This window comes from Hypomesus transpacificus, chromosome 15 (genome assembly GCF_021917145.1).
Source record: "Hypomesus transpacificus isolate Combined female chromosome 15, fHypTra1, whole genome shotgun sequence".
NCBI classification, from domain to species: domain Eukaryota; kingdom Metazoa; phylum Chordata; class Actinopteri; order Osmeriformes; family Osmeridae; genus Hypomesus; species Hypomesus transpacificus.
In genome coordinates this window covers 13,139,533-13,164,224 of record NC_061074.1, presented here as the reverse complement: position 1 = coordinate 13,164,224, position 24,692 = coordinate 13,139,533, and the positions used below count along the sequence as shown (strand labels likewise).

At 46.1% G+C, this 24,692-nt stretch overlaps 1 protein-coding gene across 1 annotated transcript; it reads right to left on the bottom strand.

Moving 5' to 3' along the window:
• Positions 1-1,170: 1,170 nt before the first annotated feature.
• nectin3a (nectin cell adhesion molecule 3a) lies at positions 1,171-22,807 on the bottom strand. Its single transcript, XM_047036113.1, has 6 exons — positions 22,660-22,807; positions 11,413-11,760; positions 7,978-8,277; positions 6,595-6,712; positions 6,330-6,481; positions 1,171-4,248 (listed from the first exon to the last, which is right to left on the bottom strand). The coding sequence occupies exons 1-6, from the start codon at positions 22,748-22,750 to the stop codon at positions 3,599-3,601; spliced, it is 1,659 nt and encodes a 552-aa protein (XP_046892069.1). The 5' UTR covers positions 22,751-22,807; the 3' UTR covers positions 1,171-3,598.
• Positions 22,808-24,692: the final 1,885 nt, after the last annotated feature.

Sequence of the window (24,692 nt, the reverse complement as noted above, 5' to 3'; positions counted from 1 at the left end):
CCAGATGCAGTACCCTATCTTGGGTGGGGTGGCCGAAGAATGTTGAAAAGCGCCTGCTGCTGTTTCACAAGGTAACAAAGCGAAACACATTTGCTGACAGACTCATTAAGTGTGAAAAAATCCCAACAAGAACAAACCTCTCGCAGACAGCTGCGTAAGGAAGTACGGGGGTGAAGGAGCAGATTGAGCCCACCAACAGTTATTTACCCACACAGCCTGCACAAACATGCAGATGGGAACTGTGATGGATTAGGCTGGGCCCAGTCAGACAACAGGCTGCTGATACACAGACAGTGTTTGGGCTCGGGCCACAGTGGCTGCTGAAGTGATGAAAGCAAACTGAGAGAAAGGAGGTTTCTGGTTGACATGCCAGAGGAGATTACAGATCTGGTTTCTGCATTCACTTTTAAGCTGGCCTGAAGGGGAACAGTCAGTCTCTGAGAAGTAGACAATGTTACTGGTCATGCCAACTCAACAAGCAGGTTAACACCAAGGACTAAACATCAGCACTTAGAGGATGGCTAGAGGCATGGGATGTGAGAATTACAAATGCATTATGTCATTCAGTATTAACTGAGCTTAGAAAGTTTCAGATGAGTTCATTTTCATACTCAAAGTGTAACTGATTGGATGAAAGAACACCACTCTAGACGATCACTCAATACCTCATTAATGCCTTGCTAATGGGGCTGGTGTCAAAGGGCTGAAAGATAAGAAATGTCCTGGAGGCTGGTGGGTGGTCAACCTTCAGACCCACCCCAGCACAGGTGTGATGGTCCCCCTGCCCCCCACAAAGGGCTTCTCTTCCTTGGTTCCTTGGGGCCAGTGACAGAGAGGGTGGTGACTGGGATAAAGTGGTGTAGGGGTTAGACGGGTCAGTTAGTCCAGAACACAGGTGTGGACAGTGGAGACTGTGTCTGTGGCAGTGAGTGATGGGTTAACGGGCAGGACCTGACCTTCTGGGGCGGACCTCTCTGCCAGGGCGGATCTTCAGAGGGATCGCATGAGCCCTAAAGATACTCTGGAAAATTATTCTTTTTGGGGGGTGGAATTTGGTATATTATATAAAATTAGTTTTTTTATTCAAATATATATTAGCAAGAGAAGACATCATCTAACTGGAAGCTGACAAAGTTTGCTGGGCGTACAGAACACAGACCTGCTAGACAGAGTAAATGATGCTGTTTTATTACAAACCAAGACAAACGGAAATCTGTCTCTATTCTTTCCAAAGTCATTCATGAGCAATCGATCATTTGCAAAATGGCAATGTATAAAATAAACCTCGAGAACTCAAAATATGCAGCTGAAGAGAACAACTTCAAGCTCTCATCAGGCAGGTGCTCTTTAATGCTTTTCATCAACTAATGCTCTGTACCCGTTATGGGCACAAAACCTTATACAAAAAATATGTTTTTTTTAATAAACAATAATAATACAAAAAGAAGCAACCAGAATATTTACAGAACAGTAATATTTTCTATGGCTCTTGCCTGCTTTGCAATTTTTATCTAAATTTCCAGTGAAATATTAATAATTACACTTTTTCGGTACATACTTTGTAACTGAGTTGCTACAGGAGTCTTCACTGGTTTAAGGCATAAACATTTACCTTCAGTCAACTGCACTGGTTGAAAACCAAGAACTAATAGTAAACATCCAAAAGGAAGACATCAGGAGGAGCAGTCAGTCTTGTCAACAGTGATGAAAGCCACAACCTTCCACATGTACGAGTCTGAATCAGCTGATGAGCCCATCTAAGGCATCCCCGGGGCTTAAACCATGAGAATGTAAGCTGACAGTCTGCCATCACAGTAAACTTAACATAATGTACAAAAACAGACTACGGATGCTTCCAGAGAGAAGACATGAGAATAACTCAAACAGGGGACAGATGACAACACAAAACAGTCAGAAGCATCCCATCACCTCCGCTCCAAATCAAGCCAAATGCCAAAGACCAGCCACTTAAAACAGGAAGTATGACTAAGACAGAGCAGTAGTCAGAGAAAAACTATCATATATTATCCCTGGACAACATTTGGCCTCTTTGTGCCAGTGTTTTTAACAGTAGCTAAGAAAAGCCGTTTTCACGGGGTATCTTTGTTGTGACAGGACTAGTCTGACAGCTATGAATCCACCAAATAAGAAACATGCGTGTGCATGCAGACACAGACGCTCAACATATCACTGAGGTTAAACACACGCCAAGTCCATCCAGCAAAATCAAGTTAATTAAAAAGCTTCAGCTTTGAGGTGAGGCCTGTGCTTTGAGTGTGGGTTGGAGTGACCTAGCCTGCAGATGTGGCGTGTGTGTGTCCGTGTGTGATATGAAAGTGGTTTATTCTAAGACATCTGAAGCCTCTACCAAATAGCTGGGAGTGTCATAGCTGAGAGGGAAACCGTATGAAATAAAAGGAGTGTGGCCCCCCCCCCTCCTATCAGATACAAAGAAACCTCAGGCTGTAGCCACCATCTTGATCTACCACAGGGAGATCCAGCCCCCCCCCCCCTCCCCCAGCCAGCGTGGGGTTATAGGCTCTTCACTGACTGGGAGCAGGGATCAGGTTTCATGGATTAGCTTTAGCCCAGGCCTCTTTGATCCTTCACCCGCTCCTCAGGTACAGTAACGGTCCAGGGGCAAGGGTGACTAGACAGAGCAGGAAGTGCCAGGTCAAACAAAGGACAGGTGGTTGATGTCACAAGTCAACCAATGTGGTTGTCAACCACAACCACATTGTCTCATGGTATCTTCAGCTACATAACCACCCAAAGGAACCATTATCCATCATGGCCGGCAATAAACTTGTTCTTCGTGGCTAATAAAAACAAACGTATCCCACGGATACTTTAGAAGTAGTTATACATGGGATTCAGAAAGCTGGAGAATAATTTAGCTCAATACATTTGAACTCAGTAGACCTACAGCTTAGGATCACTGACAGACTCGTGCGAATTGACTTCACGTGGCAGTGGTATTGACAGATATCTCCCTTTAGTATAATCATTTTGCTTCATTTCCCTTTCTGAATGTCAGTTCGAAAATTTGTTTCAGCGTAATTTGATTCAGATGCTCTTAGAGAAAGCAATCAGAATGTAGCCTGTCCTTTGTGGAAAAAGTAATTTGATGGCATGCAAGCAATTAAGTGTGTATTTACAAAATACCATGGATTATTAGAGGGGTGGAAAATGACACAACATATTGGCCACCTGGTTAAAGGGATACAGTGTTTTCCAAATGAGGGCTGTAGAGCTGGAGCCATGATGTAAGAAAGGTGTTTACAGACAAGACACTCCATGAAACCATAACATCCCTTCAAACTCATACACTGGAGATCCTCCAACGTGAAGCAAAGGCAATTTCAAGAACACTGATCATGTTTATAGAAAAAAAATTGCAACACTCTTTGTAACACGTCCTACGAGTCTTTAAGATCAGAGGTTACAATCAAAGCAGAGATGACTCCCAAACGGGCCGATACAAGCAGAGGCTGGAACTCTCCCCACTGTCCACAACAGTCCTTTAATTGAGCATGATGAACGTGTTCTGATGTCTCAGCCGTTACAGTCTGTGTCTCTGTTTTCCCTGCTCCTCCTCTCAGACGTACCACTCCCTGCGAGAGATCACAGATCCGTCCATATGGGACACATAGTCGCCGTCTGTGCCGTTGTCATAGCAGTCCTCCGGGATGTAGGGGGAGCCGTTGGATACCGGGGGGCTGTGAACAGGAAGCCCACCGTGGTGCATGTTGTTGGTGTTGTTGTGATACTCAGGATAGTACCCCCCCTCCCTGAGGGCTCTTGGCCCGTTGCCCCAGTCCTCCGTGTCCTTGCGGTCGTCGGTGTAGTCGGGGTAAATGAGTTCTCCCCCGGGCTTGGGTTTCAGGTCCTGACTGCCCTTGCCCGAGCCGTCCCCGGACACCTCCTGCAGCTCGTGGGGCTGGAGCACGTCCAGCTGGGACTCCTTCTGCATGTCGGACGGGCCCAGGTACTGCTTGGTGTAGTAGTCCCCTCTGAAGGTCCTCCTCTGGCGCATGAAGCAGGCTCCGCCCAGAATCAGCAGCAGCACCAGGAAGAGGACCCCGCCCACCGCTCCGCCCACTATTGTGCCCAGGCTGCTGTCGGGCAGGGACGCCAGCGTGGGCGAGGTGAAGAGGGAGCTGTGCCTGTCGGGGGCCGTGCTGGTTTCACGGGTCTCCATGACGGTGGAGGCCGAGGTGAGGGGGGCGGCTGTCGTTGGCGGAGGGTCTGGGGGTGTGGAGAAGGGAGGGAGGAGAGTCAAGAGGAAAAATTATTACAAGCCATAAAAAATAAATCACATTTTATTAAATAGTACAATCCTACCTCAGAAACCTCCCTACCAAACCCTGTCTACAAATCTCAACCAGTCCAAGTGAGGCAGAACATCATAGCATCTCTAGAAAAAAATAAAGAATTTAAGAGGTTGCTCTGTTGAAGAGCCTTTATAAGTGAGACTGAACAAAGTATAGGTTAAACGTCGGAAGCAATTTAGCTATTGCGTGTGTGAGAGTGAGAGAGAGTGAGTATGAGAGAGAGAGCGAGCGAGAGGGGCAGAGTGAGAGCGTGCATTTGCTTAGTTCGTCCCTTCTCTCTCTTCCAAAGCCACTGGAGGTCATGTGAGGAGATGAATCTGACTGGTCCATCAGCATTGACCAGCAGTGATGTCAGCAATAGCATCCTCCAGCTCTATACAGCCCAAGGTCAGCAGCATTGTTCCATCTCCACACAGCCAAAGGTCAGAAGCATTGTCTCCCTATTGTAGCCCAGCCTTTCGGGACTAAGAAAACAGTCTGACACAAGAGTCTCTGGAGACAGACATCAAAGAGCCTAACTACAAAGCAATATGACCTGCAACAGCACAGGCTTGGAGGCCTCCAGTGGACATGAGGGTTGACAATACAACTGATTAAACACAGCCCAGTCCCAGTACAGCTTCTAATGACTTCCTGTGATTTACCTGAGAGAGAATCCAACTAACCTGCATGCCAGTGGCCCTGGGGATGGAGATAATGTAAAGCGAGGAGGGGGCAGCTCAAGGTCAGTGAAGAGATAAAAAACACTGTCCTGTCACCCATCAACCCTCACCCCCCCCCCCCCCCCCCCCCCCCCCCCCCCCCCCCCCCCCCCCCCCCTCCTGAACCCAACCCTGGTGTCTTGCTAGGGAGGGGCAGAAGGACACCACACAAGGGGGCTAAGCTGAGCTGCTACAGCTGGTCAGGAGGAAGGTCCACAAGGGCAAAGAGACCACTGGGCATGTCAAGCATCCACATGAGGGGGGTGGACGGGGGTGGACGGTGCACCCATGCTGGCTCGCGTAGCCTCGGCTCCTGAACATCTCCACAGGGGGCGCGGCTGAGAGGCAGCATATGCCCGCCTCCTCGTGCTGGCCTGATAGAAGCCCGATAATTGTCCTTCCTGGACAGGATGTCAACCATGGTGTAGTTTTTAGAGGGGCCTCCTCCAAAACTTGGCCTCAGCACAGATGGAGCATGACAGGCAGCGCTGGGCCCGCTCCAGACTTCTCCTCTCAGGGAGCGAGGAGAGAAATAGTGCGCCGGGGGAAAGCTGGGTCCAAAAACAGCAGTCATTATGTTTGGATGTGGATTAAAAGAAAGAGGGGAAGGAAAAGAGAACGAGTTCTCATGCTTCACTTCTAGCTACAGAAGAATAGGGCGGCCAAAGATGTTTAGACACGAGAGAGCGAGAAAGAGAGAGAGAGCGAGAGCGAGAGAAAGAGGGAGGGCGTGGGCCCCATCAGGTACTGTGCAGCAGGCCTCAGGCCAACTGTAGCAAAAACCTGGTAACAGACCTCAGAGGAAGGTTTCCCTCTATTTAGCTTGTCTCAATTCTAAACACGAGTGATCAATTCTAATCTTTATAAGTACCTCTTCTGAGTCGAGATGAATACATTAGGGTCAGATATGCGTTTGTTATGTGAAACACATTTGTCTGTGATTATTGTGTTTTAAATGTAATTCATTGTTTCCAACCCAGACGCCCGACCTTGAATAAAAAAACGAAACTAAAAGGGTCCCATTGTAGCACGCTGTGCTCCCAGTAAAAAACTGAAAAACAATCCACCTAGCAAAATAAATGTGCCGCAGCCAAAACCACAACAGTGTCCTTTGTTATTGACACTGTCTGTTTCTGTGCTCCTCTTGTTTCTGGAAATGTGGAGCAAGTCGAACTGGGCGCTGTCAGCTCGTATGAAGAAATAGATAGCTACTGTACCCTAAAACTACACCACAAAGTTCCAAAACTAAAGCTGGTGATGGAGGCAGATGAGTGATGAGGGGCAGGCAGCTCACCCTGTACCCAGAAGTGAACGTCTTGACTCCCGAGCCCGATGTCGTTCATCACCTCGCAGCGGTACACGCCGGAGTCATTCCTCTCCAGGGGACGGGTGAAGCTGAAGGTGCTGTTTGCCACAGCCACACCGTCAGGCATGGGGGCATCCATCCTGGAGGAGGGGGGGAGAAACACGTGGCTTTGTGAGCCAAGAAGCAGGCAGTTGGGCTGAACGTGTCCATGGGCTGCAGAGGTCGAGCTCGGTGCAGACTTGAGGAGACTCACCTAGTCCAGGAGAAGTGGTGGGCTGGAGGGTTAGCTCTGGCAGAGCAGTCCAGCGTCACGTCAGCCTGGCCCACGAACCAGCTCCTGTCCCTCCCCTCCACAGACACCTCTGGAGCGACTGCAGCACAGACACATGACAACACACACACACACACACACCACACACACACACACACACAGCCAGGTCAACAGTTAAAATATGAAAGCAAAAGGTTACCTTGTTCTATTTAATAAATCTGTTAAGCTATGATCTTATGCAATAACTGCCAGAACAGCATCTACTTCAAATTCACTTCAACTAATTTCAATTAATTTCAAATGGACGGAGCAGTGAGCATGTGCGTTACACGAAGTGACCCCTAACAATCTGCAACATGACAAATGGGGGTTTCCAGAGGGAACAAAGCAAGCAATATAAGCAGAAAAGTGATACTAGAAATGAAAAAGAGAGCCACAAATTACTCTGGGAGCGCACAGGTACTGTTGCCGAAATAAAGGCAAGACAACTAAAATGGCGAGGCATGGGGGGGGGGGGGGGGGGGGGGGGGGGGGAGGGAGATGCATCACATTGCTGGGGGAGGAAGGCTCGAACACACTCTCTGGTCCAATACCAGTCAGAGATAACACAATTTCATCCCAACAGAAGCAAAGCCGCTGTACATGTTGTAAACAAACAATGACTCCTGTCTCCAATATTCCCCTGTTTGATTTCCCTTAGGAGCTGGAAGCACATGATTACGGGGGGAGCGCGTGACTGTGTCCCTTGACCTCAGCACACAGGTCAGTGTCGAAATTGTGATTCTTTCGCAACTTAGAAATCCCCCGTCTCTGCATTAGACACGATGTATTGAGCCTTGAAGCTGCTTATTTCCTGTATTAACCACGACCCCCCTCCTCCACTGCTGCTGATGATGCTGGGGGCCTGATCAATATTTCATAAAATGGCTTCATTAGCCTGCTCTCATGCAGTCTAAATGAGATACTAGCCAACAGCCCAGCTTGCCAAGGAAGCAGGCATCAACGACTGTAACATTAAGATGAATCTCTTAATGGTCCTTTTATGGGTGAAAGAAGAGAGTCAGGTAGCATGGTGGTCTCTGTGTACTCATACTCTAACCCATTAACGCAAGTTAAAGGTCAGTAATTGCCAGCTTCTGATAAACACGGTAACTGGAATCGGAAAGGAGAGCACCCAGACAGAAAAACACGCCAGCTGTCTTTGACAGACCGGTGATTGACATCAAGTGCTGTACAGTACGCAAAAAGAAAAACTGCAGAACTTTGAATGACTTGGACTCTAGGCTCCACTCTGGTGCTTACTAAGCTCTTAAGCCCAAGTTCCCAGCAAGCTAACCCCTGGTTGCCTGGTCCCTGCACACTTACACTGCACGTTGAGCGTGTAGGGGATGCGGAAATCTGTCTGCAGGGCCGGGTGGCGCACCACGCAGGTGAGGGTCTGGCCCTGGTCCGCACTGCTGGGCCTCCAGATGTAGCCCACCTGGGTGGTGGTGGTGCCGTTGGGCTCGTCCTGGGAGCGCGTCTCCAGGCTGCCGTGCAGCCCCGTTTCCCAGAGGACCTCGGCGGCGGGGCGGCCGCGCTCCGCGATGCAGGTGGCCACCACCGTGTGGTTCCCCCCGTCCAGCAGGGGGGCAGAGCCGGCTGACACGTACACCTTGGGCTCCACTAGGGAGGGGAGGGGGAGAGAGGGGGGAAAGGACAAGGGAGGGAGGGAGGAGAGGAGGAGGGAGGGGGGGGGAGGAAGGAGACGGGAGGGAGGGGAGGGAGGGGGGGGGAGGGGAGACAGACGGAAAATAAATTACAAAATGAATATTGATCTTTTTTTATATATGAAGATTAATAAATAATGGGCATCATAAAACAAGGGATATGGGCAGCAGGAAGTGGCCACAGCACACAGAGATGCAGACAGGATTGATGTCTTGCATTTCACAGATATCTATAAAATAAATTGATGAGCTGAGCAATTTGATAAGAGGAGCACTTCTCGAGGTAAACAAGCTCTCCACTGTTGTACCGGAGACGTAAATATGTTTGTGTGTTTGTGAGAGGTTGATATTGTGCTATATCGACCGTCCCAGTTTTCGAATACTTACAAAGCATTTCCATGAAACATTCCATAAAAGGTTTCAGTTCTGCTCTCTTTCTGCTCAACCCTTACAGCGTGTGTTAGGTAACGTGAGTTTGACCTACATTTCAAATGTCTCACTAGTAATGGTTCTCTGGAAAGTTAGAGCTAATGATCTGTGGACCTGTTATTAGTCCGGTGTCAGTTGCAACACTCAGTGCAGTTGTGTTTCTGTGTTTGATTTCAAGGAGATCCCAACAGTGGAGTAGGGTTGCTGTATGTCGTTCAGTACTTCGGAGCCAGGTTTATGTTACATTGGCTTCCTGTGAATAACTGGGGCTTGAGACGTGACACAGATTTCCTCAATAGGGATGTAAAACAGATCTATGTGAGGGAGGTGACTGGGGTAATAGAGTCCTCTACTTGCCCTAGCAGACAATGAAGCAGGAGGGTCAGTGTTCTGCTACGGTGACGTAAACCCAGACGGAAACTGTTTCATTAGTCATGAGCACACAGGCAGGATGTCCACCCGTTCAGATCAGGTGGGACACAGAGGGGAAGAAAGGGCTTTTATGTAGATGAGGATGGAAAGCAACTTGGCAACAAGGCTTACATTCATGATCCAGGGAGGGAGCGATCTTGATTTTCCATCGCTACCTCTCCTCTCTGGGTTTCCCCCTGCCCTGCTCTCTTTCCCAGGTCCATTTCTCATCCCCAGTGTCTCTGGTGCTCTATCTAACCCTCCCCCATCTCCTACTCTCAGGTCTTTCCCAGTCTCTCCTCTCCCTCCTCCACGGTAGAGACTCCATCTCTCCTCCCCCATCTCCTCCTGTCTCTCTCTCTCTCTCTCTCCCTCTCTGTGGTGGGCATTACCAGCTGCTCCACTTCCTGTCACAGTGATGGTCACAGCATGTGGGGCACATGCATACCCCTAATCTGAAAGACGAGGCCACCACCCCCAGACATCTGCCGCCCCCCTCCCCACCCGTGGGGGCCTCGGTGGAACGACAACCTCTTAGTAACCCCCCCGAGACCTCCGCTTCCAAAAATAGCTCCAATACCTTCTGCAGCCCGGCACACGCTCCCCACCCCTCAGACCACAGCCTCTCTACAGCCCCCTCCACAGACTTTTCCAGCCATTCCCGACCCCTCCCTCAACCCCCCCCCCATGGTGGACTCCAACCGTCCACCATGGCCCTGTTGTGTTAGGCGGCTGCCTGGTAACCACCCCTCTCTCCTTACACCCCCAACGGTAACCACCTCTACGCAGGGTGCTCATTTCAGGGCGGGGGAGAGGGTGGGATCTGTCTGGATGAATGGAGAGAAGATAACAATTCCCTGTCGGGCCTGTCTGTGATCCACCTACTGTATGATCTGCTCTGCTCTGCTCAGCTGAGCACTGACACAGCCAGACTGGCTGGCTGGACAGATGGAACCTTGCCGATTTAAACACCAACTGAATGTTTGCAGGCCATGCTGCAGAAACACAGACTACAGCCTGTCAGTTGCTCACATTAACAATACAGATATGACCACTAATAATAATAATTATTGCTTTCAGTATTCAGGACATGTAGAACTCTGAGAAATATGGGTTTGCATTATCTAACAGCTTCAATCAATAAAACATCCATAAAATGTCATGCTCAACAAGCCAAGTAGGTAGGTCTTTGTTATACTGCTGTTCTGATGTTCTCTTCCATTTCAGGATTCTGCTGAATACAGGAGGGAGATGCCGTTATTGCTCACATCAAGTGCTTGTCACGGGCCGTAAACCGGCTATGAGTGGGGCAGTCAAGTCTGGGGCTGAGGAGAAAGCAGTTTATGGTTGGAGGATATAATAACTTAAACTGAGCAGGACGCTTTGCCGCAATGTCAGTCCCACTGATGTCTTCATTAGGGTACTTTCATGGATTCTTAAGTTTCCCTGAGGACACTCCAGAGCCGTGGGGTAGCGTTCCAACTTATCTTATCAGCAATTTGAAACGAAAGGTCATTCTCCTTCTCAGTACCGGAGGAGTGTTCCTCTACCTCAAGTTTTATTGTTTCCAGGCTGGGCGTTCCCCCCCCCCCCCCCCCCCCCCCCACCACACTACTGGTGCTGTAACAGTCTGGGCCTTTTGTGAGAGCTCAGGACTGAACAAGGAAGACGAGTACTGAAAGGGGATCCCATTACATGGAAGTGCTGTTCACCCTCTTAGAATCCCCCTGCACCACTTATTATGGGTAATCTGCAGTTAAATGTACCCTTTTTCTTGGCAAATGTACAACTCTTCACTTCGCGTTCTACAGTACAGGTCCTGCTCAAGTGGATGGAATCGTGTACATAATGTCAACACGTGTTTGCCGCTTCAGTTCAAATGAATACCGAAATGTCAATGAGCACTTAGTAAATTAGATGTTTGAATATTTATCAAGGGGTTCCTGAGGCTGGGTTGGGAATGAGAGAGAGGTGAGCCCGGGCACACTCGCAGCACAGAAAGGGCAGCACAGCTGTGCCCTGTGACTGGAAGCTGGGATCTCAATGTGAATGGCTGCCATCCAGGTGGTGATTTAGAGCCATTGGGCCACTAGGGTGAGGTCCTTCAGAGAGTAACTGATCCTTCCGGGTCAAACACTTACCTACTGTTGACCCGAGAAGCACCTCATCACAACCAGCCATGTAAGGGGGAGACTTACAGGCACCATATAACACAGAGACGACAGTGGACTAGTCAGACTGTCCTACATACCTAATATGTTGACGGTGGTTGATGCTTGTGTGTTGCCCAGAGGGAAGGTGGCCACTTTACAGGTGTACGAGCCGACGTCTGCGAAGCCCACCCCCTCCAGGACAATCGTGGCGTCCTGGATGGAGGGGGACAGGAAGGAGACGCGGCGGGCGTACTCTGGAGAGATGGAGATGCCGAACTCGGGGTTAAACACCGCCAGGGTGATGGTGCCAGAGGGCAGGCGGCGCTCCCAGGAGCTCTGGGTCAGGCTGAGGTTGGAGCCCACCTCTATCCGGCAGCCCAGGGTGATGTTCTTCCCCAGTACCGCACTCACCTTTTCAGGGACCACCACCTGGTTACTGCTCACACCTGCACAGGGAAGGAGAGGAGAGGCAGTCAGATAGACAATCACAAGGAAGGTCCATGCTGCTGGTAGGAGATCACAAACATGACATTCTGACAACATGAACCAGGACTAAAAGACAACACCATCCCCCTCAGGGATTAGCAGAAAGGTGGGAACTGAAACTTAGGTGCTAACAGACTCTGCCCACTGAATTTAAAATTGCATTGAAACCCTTTCCACACAAACCAAAACATGATGTTGAATGGCAACATCTACATACAGTCTAGAGAAAGGAAGGGAAGTGAGGATGGGGAGAGGTGATACAGGATAGGAGGATGAAAGAGGTGTGAGAAGGTGGGAGGGTTTACACACCCACAATACACAACCCACAGCTTTCTCTTTGCTCTGTAAGGGAATGTGTTTGACCTCATAAAGGGAAACAAGCTACAAGGTGTGTGGCTGTCCTGGAGGCTGGTTTAGTCATTCCAGATCCTGGTAATTCCTTCCTGATCCATTTCAAAGTCAGAAAATACTGACTCTTTAATGTCATCATCTACAGAGTGCAGCCTAGTTCCAGACACAAGATTAACCTGGAAGCTCTATTTCCCCCTGGCGTTAGAATGTCCCTGTGTCCACATGGCTGAGGAAGGGGGACCACATGAACCCCGGACCTGCTTTCCACCCGGCGGTGGGACCTCCTCCAGGTCTGGGGTTAGCAGACAGATTCGTCTCTGTCTGGGACCCTTGTCAGAGAGCGTTCCTCCATCTCCTCCCTAATGAGCAGCACACACTCAGCCTTTTCTGCTCTCCACAGGGTGCCCAGACTGGCCCTGCAGCTAACTGGCTCAGCATCTTGCCATATAAAGCAACAACAACCAAACTTTTCTGGAACAAGATTAAACATAAAAGTAATTTGATGAGAGATAGGGGGTTTCTCTGTAAAATAAAATAAACCTTTAATCAAAATATATAGCCACTGCAGGTTCACGTGAACATGCTTGATTCATTTTCAGAGTAACTACAACTTTGTGTTCATGTTGATGGCCAGTAAGATGCTGTTAGGAAGCACAGAGCCACTGGAGGTGAGGTTTAGCATAATGAGCCTGACCCAGATGCTTAGGCTAGTAATACTGTAACTCTCCCTCAGTCATATGCATGATAAAATGCTCTGAGCCCATTCAAATGACTTAAAATTATCTTTGGGCCTTCTACTAACTCACAGCCACTATGATTTGTTTTTAACTAGACAAACTTTTTGAAACCGAAGTTTAACAGTTGCCTAGAAAGAGCCCACTCAGCTGTATATGAATAAGTAACTCACTGGAACTTCAGGAGGCAAATGTGAAACTGAAATAAATCTTAAATTGCAGGTTTCACTTGCAGTCTTGTGAAATATATTCCTATCAAGACTGAGGCTTTTTTGTCCAAACATAATAACACAAATGAGTCATTGATGCCCACATAGACATTAAAAACTTTAACAAGAGGCTCCTATGAACTTTACATGCCTTGGTCAAGATGGAACTGTTAGGAGAGATCCTTGTTAAAAAATATCCCAAATATTGTTACTAGCCAAATATATGTTTTAATTGTTTAGTACATTCATAAGGCATGATGGGCCTAAAACTTTATTTTTTTACAAATTTGGAAGACACACATTTTTATTTAGCCTACCTAGGATGTGTTTGTAAAAGTAGCCAAATGAGTGGTATTTTGGGCCCTTGGCTTGAATTTGAGTGGTAAGCCACAGCTATGTTATCTTGGCTAGAAGGGTATATAGGCTCTCCCTGCCTCCCCTGTAATTTTAGTGAACACACACACAACCACACACACACACAGAGACAGGGGGAAGGCAATTCTCCTCTGACAAAAACATTTAGTGAGTGTTTTACCATGTGTATGATTCATGCATTTGTTTTCCTTATTACATGAATCATAAGGTCTGTGTTTTCGCAGGACAGTTTAAGAAGCATTTATAGCACAGAGTTATGTTACATAGGCTACATGTTGCACTGCATCGAGTCCTGTTCTGTTGTCCTTGTGGTAGTATGTTTGTGTTGAGCCAGGGTGCAGCCTTAGTGCTGTGTGAACTTAGGTGTAACTGGGGGTCAGGGTCACAAAGTGTAGAGGCTCTACTCCACAGCTGAGGCAACAGCTGAGGTTGGCCCCTGTTCACAAGCCTACCTACTGTACCACAATAACTTCACACAAACATACCTTTAGAAACTTGAGGCCACGGTACAGTAGTAAAGGAAACATCAGTCATTTACGGTTGCCAAAGTCAACATTAGCCTATAAATTGTCCACAAGGTGTTCATTCAATGACAAATCTAATCTTTCACCGCTAAGATAAGAAATATTTGGAATCATTGACCATTGTTATTCTATGCAATCTATGAACCACTCATTTCTGTATCTGCACTGTAACAAACCCTGAAATGTGCGAACTCTTCCAAACAGTGCTCAACCATAACACAAGGCATGTGTGCCAGCTATCCAAGCACGACATCTCAGAGTGAAGTCTCCGCAACATGCCCAACATACTCTGTCACAACACACACACACACGACCAACCCCCCCCCCCCCCCCCCCCCCCCGCACACTTTTGCCGAGGAGTGCGTGTTTCTGTGTCAGCTTCTAAGGCCTGTCAAAGCACACTTAGTAACAGGACTCCATCACTGCTATTCTCTGTTTGTTTAGCAGACAGTATTTTGGAGGGTGGGGTGTTAGAGACTGCCCCCCCCAACCTTGCAGGGGGAGAAGGGGGCACAGATGGTCTCTGCGTGGGACACCTACACCCCTAGGAGCATTGAAAGGGGTTACTTGGCGACACTTGGAGACCTACCATTCAAACAAACAAGAGTTGTTTAAAACACACCCAGTACTGGAGGTAAGAGGCACTAGTTGAGATCCGGGGTTCAACATTAACTCTGGTCAGGTTGTCCCAGGGCTACAGTCTGTCTGCTGGAACCCTACATCCAGACAGACCACAACAATCCCAGCGCATAGTACAGGCTTTAATTTTGTTTCATACTGGATATTTGCTTGTCTTCTAGTAGTGGTGATGAAAAGCAAACAGTCATGAGTTGACATCTGTTACAGATAGTAAACTTGCAATTTTTTCATGTTATAAAACATAGAAACAATACCAAAGTGTGGAGCACAATGGATCTCCTAAAACGTTATTATTTTAAATTGATTTGGGTTCCAGACTTAAAAGTTACATCTGATGGGCAGCATGACGGGAGGGTCATGTTTAAGAGGGAGAGCCCCACAGAGGAAATGTTGAGTCTCATCTTTGGCCATCTAACTCAACACAGGAAACACAGTTTTTGCCAAACATGAGATTAGTAAAGAAACTTTCCATCCAAGAAAGGCAAAAACAACCCCCAAAAAACCTGAGGCAAGAATGAAATCATGAAAAGAAGACGTAGGTCTTTGTCTTGGGAGCATGCTTTGTGTTTGTTCCTCTCCCTCCTGACATCTCTAATTGCGACAAGCTGTTCAGAATACGCAGTGATGAATCAGAACCTTCGCCTAGCAACCGGTGTAAACATTCCGCACCGGCCGCTTGACGAGCCAAAGATTCCCGCCCACCCAGACCTGACCCGGCCTGACAGACCCTGGTCTATCCCGAAGAACCTGGTCCAGCCCAGCCCAGCCCAAAGACCTCCTCTCTGTGGTTTTAGGAAGCAGACATGACACATCTAGCAGAGAGTGCCATGGATGCTGAAAGGATTAGGAATGTAAAAAAACTATTTCACAAAGTGAACCATAGACCCCTGACATGGAATGAGAGCCAGGTAAAGCAGGGAGAGATTGCCTAGTTGCTTACTTTAAAAGGGTGATTTACTGACATCAGCTTTCTTTGTTGGCCATGGCTCTTAAAACACTGCACTCTTAAAGGTTTCAAAAGGCATTTGAGAGCCATTTGTCTGCCTCTATCATCCTTTTAGGAGTCCTCTTTAAATGAATAAGGAGAGATAGAAAAAGCACAGACAATACCCATTGTAGGGGCTGGTTTTATGGTGCTTAATCAGAGAAGGGCCTAGGGGTGTTGAACTGTTGGTTTACCGCAGGTCCTTTATCGCAAGGAATATTTGTGCAGTGTGAAAAAGCCATTAGTGCCCACACCGACTGTAATCTAGCCTACCCCCGCCCTTCCTAGCATTGTGACTTGTGAGGGTGTTTCAGCTGGATAATATATGACAAACACACACTGACAGGGGCCTTTCAGAGGGGCAGGCTGTTGCCTTTTCAGACCTCTTCAAGACCCCTTCTGTCCCCCACACAGCACCATGGCTGTACACACACACACACACACACTCACACACACAGGGCTGTGCCCTACCCATCCCTTCACACTTGATTGAAGACCCACCCGTAACAGGGAAAAGACGAAATCAATAGTTTTAGCCTACAGAGCAACAGGATGGACTGCATGGCCATGCCGACACACTGGCTGCAGGACAGTTGCAGGACTTGCTTTAGCAGCACACACATTCAGGACTTTGATGCCTTTGCTTTAAATCTAGGCCTAGTTTTGGAAAGTTAACCTAATTACATACAGAAATGTGCACAGTTTTGTGGTGTATTGAAAGGCCAGGCTTCAAAGCTGAGTGGGGGCAGTATAAGAGAGTAGGATCTCGGAGGCGACTGTAACACTCGAGTGTTTCTTAACCGGCAGTGTGAATGAGATGGGCTAATTTAGGAGGCGTTTGGTTAGGGGTCAAGCCAGGACCAGACCCAAGCTCTATTAGAGCACAAGTGTATGACACTTGACATGCTGGTGACAACAAGACAGCAATCCCTACTGTTAATGTTATCGCTCCTCTGTCTTACTAACAAACAGGTGCACTTACACTAAGAAGGTTGGCCGAACACAAAAAAGCTAGTGTATTGGTAGACAGGACACTTTGTTCTGTCTCATGCAACTATAAAGTATGACGAAAGAACATTCAACATTGTATCTAATATAAAATATGGGAATTGGGATACTTTGTAACATCTATCTGACAACTATTTCAAAAATTGTCTTTGGAAGCCAGTGCTTTATGCTGTATTATCTCAGTTCAAACTATCATGCATTCATTGTACCCCCACAGGATCGTACAAAGTGTGGAAAGAATATCATTTCCAGCACAGCATCGTCGGGTCGTCAGCAGCCAGAGGGTGGATCCTATACCGCGCATCTGCCACCCTGCTGGGCCCTGTCTAAACAGGCGGCTGGAGAAGGAGAGCGGAGAAGTATGCTATTCCTCACAGCAGTCTGACAAAATTCATGTGTAAATCCAGCAGTGGACCATGCCTAAAGAAAACGCCCTGCCATGGAGTGAGGAGACTCTGAGGGCCTGTATACTATGTGAACCTTGTTGGTTGGGCCCTTCGACATCCTTCCTACAGGCCGACGGCTACAATCTCCTTGAAAGACGACTGTATTCTCAGCTTTGACAACCTCACTAAAGGCAGACTTGTAACATATTCCCATACTGTGCATTGACACAGAAATACAGCGACATACCATCAGACCTCGGGGGAGCAGGCCCCTGCAGATTACTGACCAGACTGACCCTTGCTAAATGACCTACTGTAGATCCATAATGTGTCACATGGTTACAACATGTCACAAAGACCCTGGAGGACATGGGATCGTTGTGGTCCAGGCTTCAAAATGATTCCCATGGTTTTGTTCTCCATTTATATATTTCTAAAACAGTCATTGCTTACAGTGGTAATTCATAGCAAACTCTTTCGACAACTAGGTCTAAGCTGTCCAAGGGGAATGCAGCATGGTGATGGAGGCTGTCACTAAACAACAATAGTCGTGAGGAAGAGACTGGAGTGGAGGGGGCTGGGGTATCAGATGGAAAAAATGATGACTCAATCTTGGAGGAAGCTAGCGTTACGCTAATGAGAGTGGCATTTGTATTTGAGAGAGCCGTTTCCTGTGACGCTGTGAATACTGATTTTCTTTCAAAAATGTGTGAGCCTGGAGATTTCCATGGACAAGCACTGTGTGACTCCTCAGTACAGTGTTGAACAAACCTGCTGGATACTTGTTTTCAAGTGTTAAGCTACTAAACCCTGTATCTACCTTCTATATTTAGCCTTGTAGAGTAGGTCATATGCTATATGCAATATACAAATTGTAACTTAACCTACCACTGCAAAGGAGGGAACTTGGAAAACTAAAAGGATTGCCGTTAAGCGAGCTTCCCTATCCCTCCCAGGCGCATCTCATCTGTCCTTGTAACGTGCTATAATTAGAAAATGGTATTAAGGAATCTTGGCGATGGAGAGGATGGATGAGCAAGCGAAATGTGCAACTGTTCCCATGCCTGCCTTTTCTGTTTGGCAAGAGACAGGTTGTTGAGCAGGCAAACAAACAGCCTAATTTGTGTCTCAACTACTTTGGGTATTCAAGGTAAGGTGTTCCAAGTCACGATGGAGTCACTCTGATCAGCCTTCGTTCATTGAAGAAGATACCAGTTGTGAACTTTGAGAGAAATCCTCATTTTGTTTAACACAGGGAAGTAAAACTATGAAGTGAAACATTACGGTTAACTAGGGTTTACTTTATTGATGGTCTCATCAACTTTCAACATTTCAGGAACTACAGGCAGGTTCAACTGTCAGCTGGCTGGAGTTGAGTCAGATGCTTTGGGCATTCTCTCCAGCCTGCCTCGCTGCTTGTGTCATTGCGTACCACTGCAAACAATCTAGCAGAAAGGGAAGGCAGCAAAACAAAAACACAGTTCTGTACTGTGCGGACTTTAGTTGTCAATAAAAGCAGTAGTTTGGTCAGTGAGGAATTTCACTGGTCAGAGGGAGAATACTTTCCCGCCACTCCCCCTTCCCTCTCTGTCTCTAACCTTCTCCCTTTCTTCCTCTCTCACCCTCTCCCTCTCTGTCTCTGTCTCGAATGTCCCTTTCTCACTCTCTCACCCTCTCTTTCTATGTCTCTAATCTCCCTTTCTCCCTCTTTCACCTTCTCCCTCTCTTACTCACTTGCCCTCTCCCTTTGGAAGATTAGCGCCCTAATCCTGTCTCAATGCATCGTACCACCCACTTTGAACAGTGGGCTAGGGTATAGGCTAACTTCTGTCAAGATTAAACCATCTTTTGGGAATCATAAAAAAGAAATCAGGTCTGTCTGAAGAAGCAAGACTACACTGGAAGACATCCTGCCTGTCCAAACCCTCAGTACAAACCCCCTTCCCTAGCATAAACCTTACCCGTTTGTCCAATCAGAATAAGAGAAGAGGGAGGTGATGGCCATGGTGGGTCTGGGAGGCAAAGGCTAAGCTGTTGGAAGTAGGAAGGGTTTGGCTAGTTAAATCCTGGTCTGAAATCCAGGAGTCATAGCTGCTACACTAAAACAAGTGACTGGTTTTCTCTGCTAGCCAAATCAAGTTCTCCCTGTTTGGGGACAGGTCTGGCTGTAGGTTTGTGAGTCTGGCATAGCTTTATTTGAAAGGACTATGGCTTGGGGGGTGGAGGAGGACTTAAGCCACGTGCTATTCTTCTGATCTCCTTTCTTGTCATACTAGTCGATGACACCGAGTCAAGGCCACTTGAAAGGCACTCAGTTGAAAAAATTCTTCCCTGCTAGTAATGCAATGGAAAAAGTTTTGTTTACTGCAGCCAGGAGTACCAGGACTTTCTATAAAGTGTAGAAGATCTGTATCAAAGTAGTGCGCCTAAGGTAGTAGGTTCAGGACCAATATAGCACAAAACATTCCCTAAAAATAATCTATATTGGTTAACTGTAATCAGAGATCGAGACGTCAAAAGGAGCAATTGCCTCAGAAAGAGCATGCCCCAAAAACTCTCATTCAGACAGTCCATGGCAGAAAGGGGGATAAAGATTCAGTCTTGAAGGTTAAAGTCCGGTCGGTATCGTAGTTGATGCCAGACTGAGAATGACAGTGCATACTGCACTGTTAGACATGACTCATGAGGAACAAGTCAGATTGCACTGTGGACCTAGTCTGAAAGAGCTCTGTCTTACAATTGTTCTTTGTGCACATGAAAAAACCCTCGTTAAAAACTTACAGAGCAGCTAACAACTACAATTAGACCAAGATGGAGCACCACTGACAGCAGACCGGCTCTTTGTGCAGTGCACTGTATGACATCCAGTATCTCACTAGTCATGTCACATTTCTAGCAGTACCTGTGTGACAGCATGTTTCAAATAATTACAGCTTTCGATTAAGACCATTTACAAACACAAGTGTGTGTGTGTACCTGATAGTATGACTGAGAGCTGGAAAACTGAAAAGTAGCTGCACCTGTTTCCCATAACCCTGGAGCTTGTCTCTTAAGGGGAACACACTGCTGACAATGCACATCCTGCTCTGTGCCACTCTTAAATACTGCACTGTTAAACCACAATGCCCCCTTGCATAGGGTGCATGCTGAGATCTGCTCTCCCAGTGGAAAAACTGAAATTCCTGACAACAGTAGGTAAAAGGAGGTTTAAAAGGCTGCCTCTATCCATTCACAGTTGGTCATTAACCATGATGATATCTTGAAGATATTTACCACCCAGTTGTAGCTCTGAAAAACTCAAGTTCACAAGTCGGCTATATATAAGAAACACTAGGACACTGAAAATTAAGGCTCAAGCTTCCACTGTGGGCTAGATGGCCAACAAATTACAGCAACTGAAAATATATGACATTTGCATTAAATTAGTATTAGGTGCGGGCTAGTTCCATAAAAGAAGACCTTGTACACAACATAGATGTGGAAGGGCTGCATCCCAGGTAGCCCATCTTAATTTAATCCTAGTTAAAGGCATGTTCCCAGGCTCTATCCCAGGCCAGGAGGTCACTCCTTGTCCTTTACATCCACTAATGGACTACTGAGGGGTATCCTGCTGCCTCTACATCTGTCAGAGGAGGAGGAGGAGGGATGCATTGAAAACACTAAGCTAGTGACGGTGGCCACAGTCTCTCTCCACACATTCACCACTTCCCACAATAAAGCACTCATCTGCTCATGGCTCTCCATCAAAAGAGCCTTTTAATGTGATTGGCAGCATTCAGACTGCTGCCTCAACCAATAGGAAGATCAATTAAGAAGATCAGAATAATACACCAGCTGTGACTCCTCATAGATGTTAAAGTTCCTCATAGATGTTAAAGCCATTTTCAAATTTAAATGACTTTAGTATGGGTGGATTACTTTGGAAACTAAATGATGATGATCATTATGATCATAAAAGATTACCACTAGGCAGCCACTTATACTGTAGGTCAAAGAAGCCAAGATAGCTTATTAATGCTCTGGGTTTTATACAAAACCTTTATATAGTAATTTATATAGAACTGTTTTGCTTGTTCAAATGTATTTTTGAATTGAGTCTGTAATTTAGGTGGTTCCATTATGTTATTTATATATATTGGGAATCACACAGCCCCAAGAGAAGAAACCACAAAACTATGTTCTTCAATTACAGACCTTGCAGCCAGTTACCACGCCTAAAACTATCCCTTCCTCACTCGGCTGTCTGATCTACACTCATGCTATGCTGAAAATGACAGTCAAGAAAATTACACAATCTCCATAAAAAAAGCTTGGCGAAAATGTACACTCTCCTCATTCAAAGTGTTCCCCTTGTTGAGTTTCAGCAACTAGGTGGAAGCAATGCTTTTCGTCTGTTTATTAATGAAATAGATCAATAATTAATCAAAGGGAAGAGGGGTAAGAGAGCTTCCAACTATCACAACAACAATACTTAAATAAGGGACTGTGTTATTATTTGCAACACAGTCTATCCTTGACAGTCAATCCTTAACAACTGTGTCCTCTGCTGTGTCCTCCGATAGCTGTGTGGTAAAGCAAACCTTCCCAGCTGTACCGTATGTGACAGCAAGACTGGAAGGTGCTTTGGCATGGAGCCTAACTGCAGGTCAATACTTCCAGACTCTGCGGCTACTGTGCTTTCCTCTCAGTCACTGAAATATGTCTTCATTTCCCTTGCCACACACCCAGCCCTTTCAGGCTCGCGGCATTTCACCTATACTGTTCTCACCTGACACGTTCAACTTTTCTCCCATATCGTATTCACCAATACTTACTCAATTAGACTTTAATATAGCTACAAGCTTTCTCTTGGCAAATTCCCACTGCTCACCAGAGCGTTACAAAACCTTGCAGAATATTTATTTTTTCTTCCTTAGAAGTGACGGCTTCATTTCAAACTCTAAGGAAGAAAAAAGGTAGAAGAGCATCTTAAAATTGTGAGGGAAAAGTCAGGTTTCGAACAGGTTGCAACAAATCCAGGTCTGTCTACTACAAAAAAGTCCATTGTCACTGTTCGACCAGGGAAAATGCCACTAGGAAGCCTTCCTTCCGATGTTCTGCTATTTACCAAAAAGGGGCAATTGTCTACCTTTAACAAATGCTATGATTCCAGGCAGAGCGCAAACCCCAGTTAACGATGAATAGACACCCACAGTTCGAGCAGCGAGGCATTAAATATTGGGACAGTAGTTACCTAGTTAACCCATACAGTAGACGTATTGTTTGGTTAACTTGTTGGTTGAATTCCGAGGAAAATACGTACTCTAACAGCGGTATGACATTCTTAAGTTGCCAGGCATGGACAAGGTAAACTTCACTGAAACTTGTTGTCAGTGAACCTGATCTTGTTAACTTGTCATATTTCAGGGAGAGTTATCTGACTAAGTTGAAGTTACTAAAATATACAAAACCTTTTAGACTATTCATAAGAAACCGTTAGCTCAGTCGCAGTGAGCACAGACGCACGTCTATCCAGTACTTGTCTTGCTGGCTAGCTACCTTGCTAGCTACAGTGCAGCTAATTAGCAAGCTCGCTAGCAATCAACTTTGTATTTCATCAACTTAGAAAATACCACCATTGAAGTTGTTTAAATAAAAAAGTTACTTACAGATTAATCCATGCATGACAATAAATAACAATGCAGCTCGCAGTCCATTAAATGGCAGAGTACTCTTGGGGAGTAGCAATCTTTTCGCCATGATTTCTCCCTGCACTTTCGCTCCCTGTCTTTTCACTCGGTGCGATTTCTCCTCTGTTCAAATGCTGCTGCTCGGGAATCCTTTGCTCACCATAGCGACCAGTCTGCGCGTGGGCAGTACCAATACTCAGTTTTGAGTGTTGAGATTTTTCACAATCATACATGCACCTGCCGTGATTTCAGTTGCAAATTCCACCAAACAATTTGATTCCTTTCATATTTTAAAATACAATTGAGCACTTATAATCGCCATAAATGTTTTCTATGTCTGCATTCAACCATAAGTCAAAAAGTCGCATTTAACAGGTATTTGGTGCGGAGAAGTGATCGTTTTTTTGTTTTACTAGAGATACAAAGGGATCTATCACCTACAGAAGAGAGTTTTAGATCCACCCAGAAGTCAAACGTTTTAAATGTTATGAAGTCTAAACACCAAGGTTGTAATGGTCAAGTAAACACAAAATGTGCAATGGGTCACGTTTGGATTTGAGTAATCCACACGCGGCCCATACTCAACAGGATATTTTAATATGGTAAAAGAATATCACGGTACAAATACTGTTCCATTGTATAATGTATGAAAACATTTACTGTAACATTTACATCTAAAAACAGTTTCATGGAAGAATATTGGATTACAACTAAATAATGAAGATGAAAAAAAAGGCTACATGGAACGAAGTTTGCACTTAAAGTGAGATAGTTGATTTGAGATTTCCAACCTACTACAGTTGCCAAAGTGCAATTAGAGCTGTAAATGGGTATGGTGTTTCAAGCAAAAAAGCAGAGTAGTCACATGATGTCAAAAAGGGCATTCCTCACATTGATGTAAAAAAGCTATAATAAATGGATTGTATGAGAACAAATCTGTGCACAGCAAAGTAATACTGTCTTCTTCATTTACAGCTATCACTCAGCTGTGGCCTGTGTTGATATCTTCATCCATTGCCTGTGCTAGTTCCAGTTCCCTGTGTCTCCTTAGGGAAGCATTAACTGTAGGAATCCCTCCTGCAATATTTAACCCTGTCACACTCCTCTCTCCACCATAGGGCCACAACTCAGCCTTGCTGTGATTAAAGCATGACCCATACTGTGTTGCCACTCTGCCCCATCCCTCCCTGTCTCCCTACACCTCATAGGTGTTATTTATATCTTCAATCTCTAAGTAAAAGAGGTGCCATTTTCTACGATCAATCACCTGCCCTGGACCACTTTGTTTGTGTTCAATTCATATGATGTTATGTGGTCTCAGTGCAGTTGACAGCCTCAGGGGGATACGTTAATGAGATGATCAATCACATTTGTTAATTTAATGCATTGTAGTCAGTAGTTTATTTAAATACTTACAAATTATTTAAAATACCATGGGCTTGTGAGTAGCAAAATGCTAAAATGTGACTTCAGAGTCCAATTATAGCTTTAATAGTATAAATGTTTCGACGTTTTTATGGTATATAACCTTGGTTGTTGTGTGACAACCTCACTGGAATATTACTCAGTGGAATGTTCTTCTGATTGCGTTACTACAATTCTTGCCTGTCAGGGGGGAAAATGTTGGCACCACCTCTCCTGTGACTAGAAGGTGAACATCCACACAGCCTGTCTGGAGCATTTGGTTTTACAGACTGTGAAAACAGTCTTTTGTTAATCTCAACATTCCTCCCCCCCACCCCCACCATTGGTGAACCAACTCGGTACACCTCATCCCTCTACATCCCACCCCCTGTGGTCTCTTATCCCTGCCAAGGGTTGGTCAATCTACGAGCAGGAGGAGGTCATCCCTTTGCTGACGCTACACACTTTTGTTTACAGCTTGAATAGTGTTTCCTTATTGAACTCTCTCTCAACCGTCCCTATGCATGACTGACTTGACATTAGAGGACATACAGTTTGTGAAACCAAAATATGAAGGAAATGAAAAAACAAAACACTCCAGTACCACA